A 10,957-nucleotide genomic window follows, 5' to 3' on the forward strand; every position below is an offset into this window, starting at 1 on the left:
CTCAAGTAATCCTTCCACCTCAGCCTCCCAAGTAGCTGAGACTTACAGGCGCCTACGTGCCATCATGCCCAGCTAATTTTTTTTTTTTTTTTTAAGTAAAGATGAGGTCTTGCCATGTTGCCCAGGCTGGTCTTGAACTCCTGGGCTCAAGCAATGCGCCCCTCTTGGCCTCCCAAAGTGACCTGTGATCATGCCACACACTCCAACCTGGGCAACAGAGTGAGACTGTCTCAAAAACAAGAAAAAGACCAGCCTGGACAACATAGCAAGACTTTATCTCTAAAAAAAAAAAAGAAGAAGAAGAAGAAGAAGGAAAGAAGAATAAGAGAGAGCTATATGTACAAGACATAGTTATCAGTGAAGAAAGAAGGATACAGAACATGTATTAACTTTATAATTAAATTCTAATGTTCATAGAAAAAATCTAGAATAATAATACGTGAAACTGTTAAGTGGTTATCTCTGAGTGTAAGACCATAGCAGGTGATCTGTTCTACGCTGCGTTTCTGTAGGGTCTGGCTTTTCTCAATGAGCATGTATTACTTTCGTAAGCCGAGAAAACACTAAAGATCAGCTGGAACTGATAGCTAGGGTCAGGAGGAGGCTGCAACAGTGGGATTCCCACTTCATTTCGATATCCTTGTCCTCCATTGATTACCTTGCCTAGTTTCAAGACAGGGTAATGAAACTTGAATCCAAGAATTAGGAGTGAGTGAGGAAGAAAGTCCAATGATGGTATGAGTCAGTGGCCAGGTCCAGAAAAAGAGACTCAACCTGAGGCCATTGAGGGGTTGGTTTGTTTCTGTTTTATTTCTTCTGTGTCTTTAGACATGTATTCATGTCAGCGTAAGTGGATTCTAGGAGGTCCTGGTTTCTTCTGGGTTTTTTTTTTGAGATGGAGTTTCACTCTTGTCATCCAGGCTGGGGTGCAATGGCATGATCTCGGCTCACTGCAACCTCCGCCTCCTGGCTTCAAGCGATTCTCCTGTCTCAGCCTCCCGAGTAGCTGGGGTTACAGGCGTGTGCCACCACATCTGGCTAATTTTTTGTATTTTTAGTAGAGATGGGGTTTCACCATGTTAGCCAGGCTGGTCTCGAACTCCTGACCTCAGGTGATCCACCTGCCTCGGCCTCCCAAAGTGCTGGGATTACAGGCGTGAGCCACCATACCTGGCCTGTTTTAGTTTTTTCTGCATTTTTAGACATGCTTTCATTTCAACTTAGTTGTCAAGAATACTTTGCAACTGAGCATAAGCAGACTAAATGTCACACCACGTAAAAATACAATAATTGCACTTGGCGATACGTATCTAAATTAATCTCCAAAATCTAAAATTTACAAGGACTGTCTAGTCGCAGGAGCTGGTCTTTGGTCTATGTACTTAGTTCAAGGAGTAGAAGAGAAGAGGCATTGTTCACAAATTCATATGACGATCTGCCACAAAAGAGAGGCTTCATAACCTATAGGAGAATTGGTATTCAGAAAAGATGGCAGTTTTTCTTCTAAAAGCAATAAAATGTTGAAACATAGATATAAGAGATAGCCATAAAAAGAACATTAACAAAGTGTTAACTAATGTGACTAAAATCATGACACAAAATTTTATAGTCAGTATAATCTCAACTATGTAGAAAAGATACAAAATATTATGGCTGAAAAGCACCAAAATAGTAACCATAGTGGAGTGGACAATGAGTTATTTTTCTTTGTTTGCTTTTCCATATTTCCAAAGTAGTCTAAACAATGGATACACTCTAGCTATAATTTTTTTAAATGAACTTAAAAAATGTAAACAAAACCACTCAAAATAGAAAAAAGTCTGTTTCTTAATTAAAATGAAAAGATTTCACACTGAATTCCTGAATGGGTACCTGCAATAAATTAATAGCTATTTATTTTTTTGAGCTATGATAGAATACATATATCAACTTTCATAATTTGTCCAAATTACTTTCCAAATGTAACTTGTGTGAAAACACAAACACCTATAAACGTCAGTTCATCTCTGTTTTCTGCCTTAAAAAAAAAAAAGCGCATATTTATGCAAATAAAGGAGCTTACAGTGAGTTAAGGACAAGCCACTGTACTTTGATTTTTAAATTCCTGATTCTCAAGGACACAGTGTCTGTTGATGGAGGCAGGATTTCTGTTTGCCAGAACCTCCTGCTTTGGTCCTCCAAATCGATAAAAAAAAAAAAAAAAAGAAAGAAAGAAAGAAACGTCTAGTCACCTTCAGCAGCAGGGCCCAGCAGATATCCATCCCCCTCAGCTGAACAGAAGCTCAACTTCCCTTCCCCGGGTATCCAGTAGCCCCACACTGGCCCGGTCCCTCCAGAACACGCTGCAGTGGGCGGGGCCTCGTTAGCTGTCACTCTCTGCAGTGCACAGTTGCCAGGGAAATGGAATTTCCCTCGTGATCCTCTGGGCCTGTCACCACATCTCAGCCTAGGACTTTTCTCTTCCTAAAAGGGCCAAGCTGACACTGATGGCTAACACCATGTGCCCCCCAGCCCTTTGCGGGTCCTACTATTTGATGCATATAAACAGTTACTGTCTACAAAAGGCTCTTTGTTACACACTGTTTTCCCTCATAGCTCAGAATGGTTATTAATATTTGACAATAGAGCAAAGTGGAGGAGAGGAGGCAGTCACTTCCTGGAAGGAAAGCTAGACTCGATTTTTTCCAGTCAGCCTTACCCCATCCAAGAAACCTCGCTTCTCATTAAAATTACAGCCAGACCCACAGACTGGGCGCCCTGCTTCAAGGGGCACAAGTGCCGACCAGGCAACCTCAAGTTGCAGGGAGAGAGAAAACAGGGAGGCAGAGGATGCCAAGCCTTGAGAACTGGGGGGAAAATAAGAAAGTCCCCTGCACCAGCACCCCAACCTCTTTCACAGCTCTTTTTTTTTTCCCGGTCTCTTCCCTTATGGGAAGCAGGGGAAAGAAAAGACAGCTCTGGTTATCAGTGCAGAGTGTTTTAACTGTAGACGGTGCAGGAGGATGTGACGCAGTAATTTGGAGGGTATTTTGGCCCATCTAAACCTACTCTCAGGAGTCTGGGGGCTGCGGCACCGGAGGTACAACATACAGGCAGGAAGGGAGAAAAAGGAGCCGCTGATCGGGCTGAGAACAAGAAGAACTCACTGTTTGTCAGCATCTGCAGGTCTTCCACTGAGGGAGGAGAGGCTTTCTTCTCGTAAGGAATGACTGTGTTCAGATACTGCAAGACAAACAGCACGCAGGGGGCTTGAGGCAGAAGACAGGCTTCCTCTGGGTTGAAATTTAGCCTTTCTCTAAGACACACACTCTGCAAATCTGACCTTCTCTGAAACATTCATGGTCACTGGCACCTCACTGTTTCAGAACTTCTTCCCCATCTTTAGGGGATGTCTCTTTAAAAAGCAAGACTTTCCTACATTTAGCCAGGAAAACTTCTCTCCATTCCAACTTCTAGATTCTTCCTACACTACAGACTTCTCTGTTATTTAGGAATCCTGGGGAGCTTTTTCTCCTTCAGACTGAGAGCAGAGAATATCTCCAAGGGGATTATATTTTCTTATTCTTTGCAGAGCAATTTGAGAAGGAATTCTTTCTCTTTTGTCAAAAAAGATATGCAAGACCACCTCAACCCCGCCCAGGGTCTCCGATGTCAGATTTGCTCCCTCTGCTGGATGTCAGGTGCTCCTACAACAAAACCAGCATCAGGGCCTAGTGGGCTGTCAAAGGAGCCTCAAGTGGTGAGTGCCAGAGCTCTAGACCAAAGCTAAGAAGCTCATTTTTTTTTTTTTCTTTTTTTTTGAGACAGTCTCACTCTGTCACCCAGGCTGGAGTGCGGTGGCGTGATCTCGGCTCACTGCAACCTCCACCTCCCGGGTTTAAAGTATTCTTCTGCCTCAGAAGATTAATTACAGGTGCCCACCACCACGCCTGGCTAGTTTTTGTATTTTTAGTAGAGTTTCACCATGTTGGCCAGGTTGGTCTCGAACTCCTGACCTCGGGTGATCCACCTGCCTCGGCCTCCCAAAGTGCTGGGATTACAGGCGCGAGCCACTGCGCCCAGCCAGAAGCTCGCGTTTAGTCTTGGCTCTGCCACTGGCAGTGTGTGTGGCTTTGGAAAAATGCCTTGGATCTCTGGGCCATAGTTCTCACTGCCATAAAACAAGAGGACTGGGTTCGATGCTTCTAAAATCTCTTCCCATTCTCTAGAATCTCTAGAGTTCTAGAGTTCTAAAATTCTAGCACATAGAATTCAGCTACAGATATGTTTAAAACATATACACTTCCACGTGCGCTCATTCCACCACCTCAAACTTTCTGTTCACGTGCCAGCCATGTCTATTAGATTACACACTCCATGAGGGCAGGGACTTTTCACCTTTGCACCTGTGGGCCTAACAACAGAGTTTAGCACATAGCAGCCACTTGATAAAAGTTGTGAATGCTGTCTTAATAACCAGAAATGCAAACTACATCACAAGGAAATTACTGAGCCAACAAAAAGCCACAGCATCGGTTACAACCAGAGCTGGGCAGCTGCAGAGGCAGTCTTAGTGGGAATGGCTTGGTGGGTAATCCAGTGTGATGGAAAGTTAATTAAACTCTGGGATGGGATCTATCATCAAGTGGATTCCCTTTTAATGCATTTCATCCTTAAAACAACTTAATTCTTAGACCTACAAGGAGTGTTGAATTTTAAGTCTTGCCCATGTCCTAGAACACTAGAGCTACAAAAAAAAAAAAAAAAAAAAAAGTTCACCTTTTAAATAGATACTCTCTGTTCTTCCTTAAGAGGAGAAGAAAGTGTTAGGACCCCTAACCCCCTAAATAAATGCTGGGATAATTCTGGCGAGTCACTGTCCCCCTGCGTTGTTGGGGAGGCCAAGCTGCCGGGGTCTAGGAGGAGAACTTGGAGCGGGGAGACTGCGCGTACCTGTTTGTCACTTCCTGAGGAACCAAAGGTCTGGCGGATGCCACTCTGCAGAATGTTGGAGATGCCTTCCATGCTGAAGCGCTGGGGGAAGAGAGACACTCAAGAAGAGCAAATGCTTCCTGCTCCATCATCACCACACCCAGGGACCTCTCAGCTACCAGGCTGTCCCAGATAACACCCCAGGGTTCTGTGACTAGAGAGTAAGTGCAAGACATTGGCTTACAGAGACAGGCCAGAAATGAAGCCTGAGCTTTGCAAGAATAAATAGAGCCTCAAGAACTCTTATCTTAGTAAGTCCCTCAGGGCTACAAGACTCTTCTGCATCCCCCAGTTTCCCTCCTTTTATCCACCATCATGCAAACAGAAAAATAAAGCAGTTCAGTCAAACTTAGATGAACCATGATGCAAAGATCTTAGGGGAAAACAAAATGTTCAGCTATCAGAAAAGACTGTCTTAAAGCAACTGTCCTGATCTGAGAAGTTTTTTTTTTTTTAATGTACGTGCAGAGGACTAATTCCATAGGTCTGTGATAGAGCCTCGGGAAAGGCATTTTGAAAAAGCTCCTTAGATAATTCCACTGAGCTCCCCCAATTAAGAACCTCTGGTGGCCAGGCACGGTGGCTCACACCTGTATTCCCAGCACTTTGGGAGGCTGAGGCAGGCAGATCACAAGGTCAGGAGTTCAACACCAGCCTGAGCAACATGATGAAACCTCATCTCTACTAAAAATATAAAAATTAGCTGGGTGTGGTGGCAGGTGCCTGTAATCCCAGCTACTCAGGAGGCTGAGGCAGGAGAATTGCTTGAACTTGGGAGGTGGAGGTTGCAGTGAGCCAACATCATGCCACTGCACTCCAGCTGGGCAACAGAGTGAGACTCCATCTCAAAAAAAAAAAAAAAGAACCAAGAGTTTGGAACATCTTGTTGATAGAACAATAAGACATCTGGGGCCAGGCACAGTGGCTCACACCAGTAACCCCAACACTTTGGAAGGCAAGACGGGCAAATCACCTTAAGTCAGGAGTTTGAGACCAGCCTGGCCAATATGGTGAAACCCATCTCTGCTAAAAATACAAAAATTATCTGAGTGTGGTGGCGTGAACCTGTAATCCCAGCTACTCAGGAGGCTGACACAGGAGAATCACTTGAACCCAGGAGGCGGAGGTTGCAGTGAGCTGAGATTGTGTCATTGCACTCCAGCCTGGGGAAAGAGCGAGACTCAGTCTCAAAAAAAAAAAAGAAGAAGAAGAAGAAGAAAGAAGAAAGAAGAAGAAGACGGCATCAGGTCACTTTCAATCACTGAAACAGCCTAGCACACCCTAAAGAGACCAGTCAGGACTGGAACCTGGGACACGAGGAGGGATTTGGACCCAGAGTTCCGAGGCCCACCTCAGGACTCCAAACACGAAATGCCCTCACCCCACTTTCTCTAAGGTCTTGCCTACAGAGAACATACGCCAAAATCAATTATTGCCTAATGTTTACAGGCTGTCCTCCCGGGTTAGACTGTGAGCCCTTTGGGGAAGTGGAGGAGATGGGTGATACCTTCCCCCTTTCTGACCCCCTGTCTGTCACAATGTGCTGCTCACCACCGCTGCTCAGTAAACTTTGATGAGTCCCCTGCAGGGTTGGTAGGGCACTGACACGGGCAGGGTTCAAGGTTGGAAGCATCCAGTCTTCCGCCTGGTTGTTCACATACCTTGAGAGGCATCTGGTTTCCCTTCTCTATCCGGCTGCTCTGCAGGCTCAGCCCTTTCTCTTTCCGCCTCTTTTTCATCAGTTCTCGCTGCTCCTTCTGCTTGTTCTGAACCTCAATAAGCACCGTGATAAAGGAGTTCTTCACTTCCTTCTCAAACTCCAGCTCATCCCGGCGGGCCAGCTGCTGCACCAGCTCCTCCGAGAAGTCGCGGATGGCACCCTCCACCTGGTCCAGCAGCTCGGTCAGCTCAGATCCAGACATGTGCCTCAGCCCTGCAGGGGAAGACCATCTCCCACATAACACCTGCATCCACACCAGAGCTCGCTGGGGAGCTCCTGGGGCCACCACCAATCAAGATGGGACTGCCCCTCAGAGGATACCCCTTCCAAATCCTTAAAGACCTAAGAAAGACCTTCACAATTTAGGGGCGCACCAGGAAGGTGGAGGCCTGTGTACTGACTGCAGAAGAGAACACCCCTCTCAGGAAAGAAAGGAGGAAGAAGAAACAGCCCACAAGGAAGTCTGTGGACTCTGTCCTCAAAAATGGCGATGGAGAGACAGATCCTTTGTTCCACTTGCCATCTGTCTCCATAAGATTCCTTGTCTGAAATGGGTCAAGAATTGGGGATGGAAAAGTGATGGGATGGAGGTTTTTGTCATCCATACTGAAGAGCAATAGAGACGTTGGTGCTTATTCCCAAGAACTGATCAAGATATAGTGTACGGCAAAAAAAAAAAAGCCGACCATCTGAGCCCTTCTTTACATCTCTAGTCCTGTGTCACAGCACATGCATTCAAAAATATGTGAAACCTGGAAGATTGGCGACATGCATGAAAAAATAAAGCCTAGCAGATCAGCATGCAGCAGTCGGCTGCTTTCAGAGGAAAGAAAAGGGAACCTGAGATCATGGGAAACAAATAACTTTAATTTTAAGAAGTCCCCTAAGACTTCTTTCATTTAAAATAGATTTGGATATTTTATTCCACATTTTTCGGTTTACATATTGTATATTTTCATAGTTGAGATTATACTTGTATACAGGTCTAAATCATGCTTTAAAACTTTGTACACCTTAGGCCGGGCACAGTGGCTTATGCCTGTAACCCCAGCACATTGGGAGGCTGAGATGGGCAGATCACCTGAGGTCAGGAGTTCGAAACCAGCCTGGCCAGCAGGTAAAACCTAGTAGAGGCAGGTAAAACCCTGCCTCTACTAAAATTACAAAATTAGCCAGGCATGGTGGTGCATGCCTATAATTCTAACTATTCGGGAGGGTAAGGCAGGAGAACAACTTGAACCTGGGAGGCAGAGGTTTCAGTGAGCAGAGATCATGCCACTGCACTCTGGCCTGGGCAATAAGAGCAAAACTCTGTCTTAAAATATATATAAATAAATAAATAAATAAATAAATAGCTTTATACACTTTAAGCATTTTCTGATTAAAAATTATTTTAAACATTAAAAAAAATTAAGGCCAGGTGCAGTGGTTCACACCCGTAATCCCAGCACTTTGAGAGGCTGAGGCAGGTGGGTCACCTGAGGCCAGGAGTTCGAGACCAGTCTGGCCAACATGGTGAAACTCTGTCTCTATTAAAATATATATATATATATAAAATCAACATTGAAAAAATAAAATACACTTGGGAAACATCTTTTAAAATGTGTTTCCGTCTAATGGCATCTTTTTGCAGCAGGGGAGGAAGGATTGATTGATTTTTAATGTTTAATGTTTGTGGGTACATAGTGGGTGTATGTGTTTACGGGGTACATGAGGTGTTTTGATACAGACATGCAATGCATAGTAATCACATCATGGAGAATGGGGTATCCACTCCCTCAGGCATTTTTCCTTTATGTCACAATCCAATTATACTCTTTTAGTTATGTTTAAATGTACAACATCTAATGGTATCCTTCACTTTCACCTCAGAATCCATTTTCCTCTTCCTCTTTGTTTATGCTTCGCCTGGATATTTGCTGACTTGGTTGGGCTTTTCCCTTATTCTGCTCTTTGGAGCTGCCCTCTCCCCCTTCTGTTTTTTTGCCATTTCACTCTGCACTTCAGCTGTTTTCACAAGTCTTTTGCTGAACGCGTCTATCTTTGGGACCTTTGTGTGGCCGGGAAAGGCCTGACTGGGGCAGTCGGGAATGCAGCGAGGCAGCCAAGTCCAGTTCAGCACCAAGCAGACTCTCTGCCGGCCACCTCCTGCCACTGCTATTCAGAGCCAAAGTCTGACTTGCAGGATGCAGGCCTCCAGATTCTGCCTCTGCTTCGACCACTTCTAACCCGTGGTTGACCTTTCAACCCTGACCAACCCACCTTCTCCCTCCCTTGTTTCTAAGTTCCCATTTCCCCATGAGTGGATCTACTCCTAGGACGGGGCCCCTCCTGCGGCGGGGCATCGATACCCTACGGCTGATGAATTTTTTTGCCTTTGTTGTGTTACACTTTTTCATTTCATGCTTCATCCAGCCGTTTCTTGTGCACAATCATAATTACTATAAACCTGTGTCAGAGAGTTAAGAGGATGGCCTCTGGAGTTAACCTACCTGGCTTCAAATGTTGGCTTCACCCCTTATGACTTGTGCATGGTCTAAGCACAAATACAAATTTTAAATGAGAGGCTTGATTCTCCCTGTTGAAAATAAGGGAAGAGACTTTTCCTCTCCCCCATCTCCTTTTTCTTTCGGAATTTCTTCTACCTGTCCTTTTCAATCTCTCAAGGATTTAGATTAAATCTTTAAAATACATGCATGTTACCTTTATGTTAAATTATTGTCATGGCTAAATAAGCCTCTTGTTATTCTTGCAATTCAGGAGGGTTTCTTCAAGGACCTGGGGGTCACTGCTTTGAAATATAATCATCGGACTGGACGCAGTGGCTCATGCCTGTAATCCCAGAACTTTGGGAGGCTGAGGCAGGTGGATCACAAGGTCAAGAGTTTGAGACCAGCTTGGCCAACATGGTGAAACCCTTTCTCTACTAAGAATACAAAAATTAGCCAGGCATAGTGGTGCATGCCTGTAATCCTAGCTACTCAGGAGGCTGAGGCAGGAGAGCTGCTTAAACCCAGGAGGCGGAGGTTGCGGTGAGCCGAGATTGCGCCACTATACTCCAGCCTGGGCAACAGAGCAAAACTCCGTCTCAAAAAAAAAAAAAAGAAAGAAAGAAAGAAAGAAAAAGAGAAGGAAAAGAAATACAATCATCAAAGAATATAATGCTCAATCTCTCATTGTTCTGAGCAGAGGGGCCTAACTCCCTTCCAACTTCAAATCACAAAACGTACTCAACGTAATGGGTTCCATTTATCTACTTTGCTACACAAGACTGAGACTGCTTTCTGTCTTTGCAATCTCTTTAGGGAGTTGTCTGTGATGTGGCTCCCATCCTGGTTTAATGTTTACTCAACAATAAAATAGTTTTCTAGGCCAGGCGCAGTGGCTCACACCTGTAATCCCAGCACTTTGGGAGGCCGAGGCAGGTGGCTCACCTGAGGTCAGGAGTTTGAGACTAGCCTGGCCAACATAGAGAAACCCCATCTCTACTAAAAGTAAATTATCTGGGTGTGGTGGTACATGCCTGTAATCCCAACTACTCAGGAGGCTGAGGCAGGAGAATCACTTGAACCCAGGAGATGGAGGCTGCAGTGAGCTGAGATCACGCCGCTGCACTCCAGCCTGGGTGATAGAGCTAGACTCTGTCTCTAAAAAATAAAAAAATAAAATAAAAATAGTAATAAAATAGTTCTATTTATCATCTATCTTTGTGGAGAGGTTTTCTGCACACAAGGAAATCTCATTTCTAATCGTATCTGATCTAATCTCATTCTAACAGTGGCCTTGGACAAGTCATGTAACTTCTGAAAGACTCAGTTAACTTGATCCTAATGGGGTTGGTGTGAAGATGAAATGAGATTAGGCATAGAAAGTCTTAGAATAAGGCCAGGCGCAGTGGCTCACGCTTGTAATCCCAGAACTTTGGGAGGCTGAGGCAGGCAGATCACTTGAGGCCAGGAGTTTGAGACCAGCCTGGCCAACATGGCGAAACCTCCTCTCTACAAAAATATAGAACTTAACAAGGTGTGGTGGCATGTGCCTGTAGTCCCAGCTACTCAGGAGGCTGAGGCTTGAGAATCACTTCAACCTGGAAGGTGGAGGCTGCAGTGAGCTAAGACCATGCCACTGCACTCCAGCCTGGGTAACAGAGAGAGACTCTGTCTCAAAAAAAAAAAAAGAAAGGGAAGGAAGGAAGGAAGGAAGGAAGGAAGGAAGGAAGGAAGGAAGGAAGGAAGGAAGAAAGAAAAGAAAGAAAGAAAGAAAGAA

At 44.8% G+C, this 10,957-nt stretch overlaps 1 protein-coding gene across 1 annotated transcript in view; it reads right to left on the reverse strand.

The window, feature by feature from the left end:
• The window catches only part of FEZ1 (fasciculation and elongation protein zeta 1 (zygin I)), a 51,682-nt gene that overhangs the window by 3,760 nt on the left and 36,965 nt on the right, over window positions 1–10,957 (reverse strand). Inside the window, exons 6-8 of the mRNA XM_011934606.1 lie at window positions 6,633–6,904; window positions 4,933–5,013; window positions 3,147–3,222 (exon numbers count right to left, since the gene is read on the reverse strand). Coding sequence (XP_011789996.1) covers window positions 3,147–3,222; window positions 4,933–5,013; window positions 6,633–6,904 — 429 coding nt within the window. The remainder of the gene's footprint in view (window positions 1–3,146; window positions 3,223–4,932; window positions 5,014–6,632; window positions 6,905–10,957) is intronic.

Source organism: Colobus angolensis, unplaced genomic scaffold (assembly GCF_000951035.1).
Source record: "Colobus angolensis palliatus isolate OR3802 unplaced genomic scaffold, Cang.pa_1.0 Scaffold137, whole genome shotgun sequence".
NCBI lineage: Eukaryota > Metazoa > Chordata > Mammalia > Primates > Cercopithecidae > Colobus > Colobus angolensis.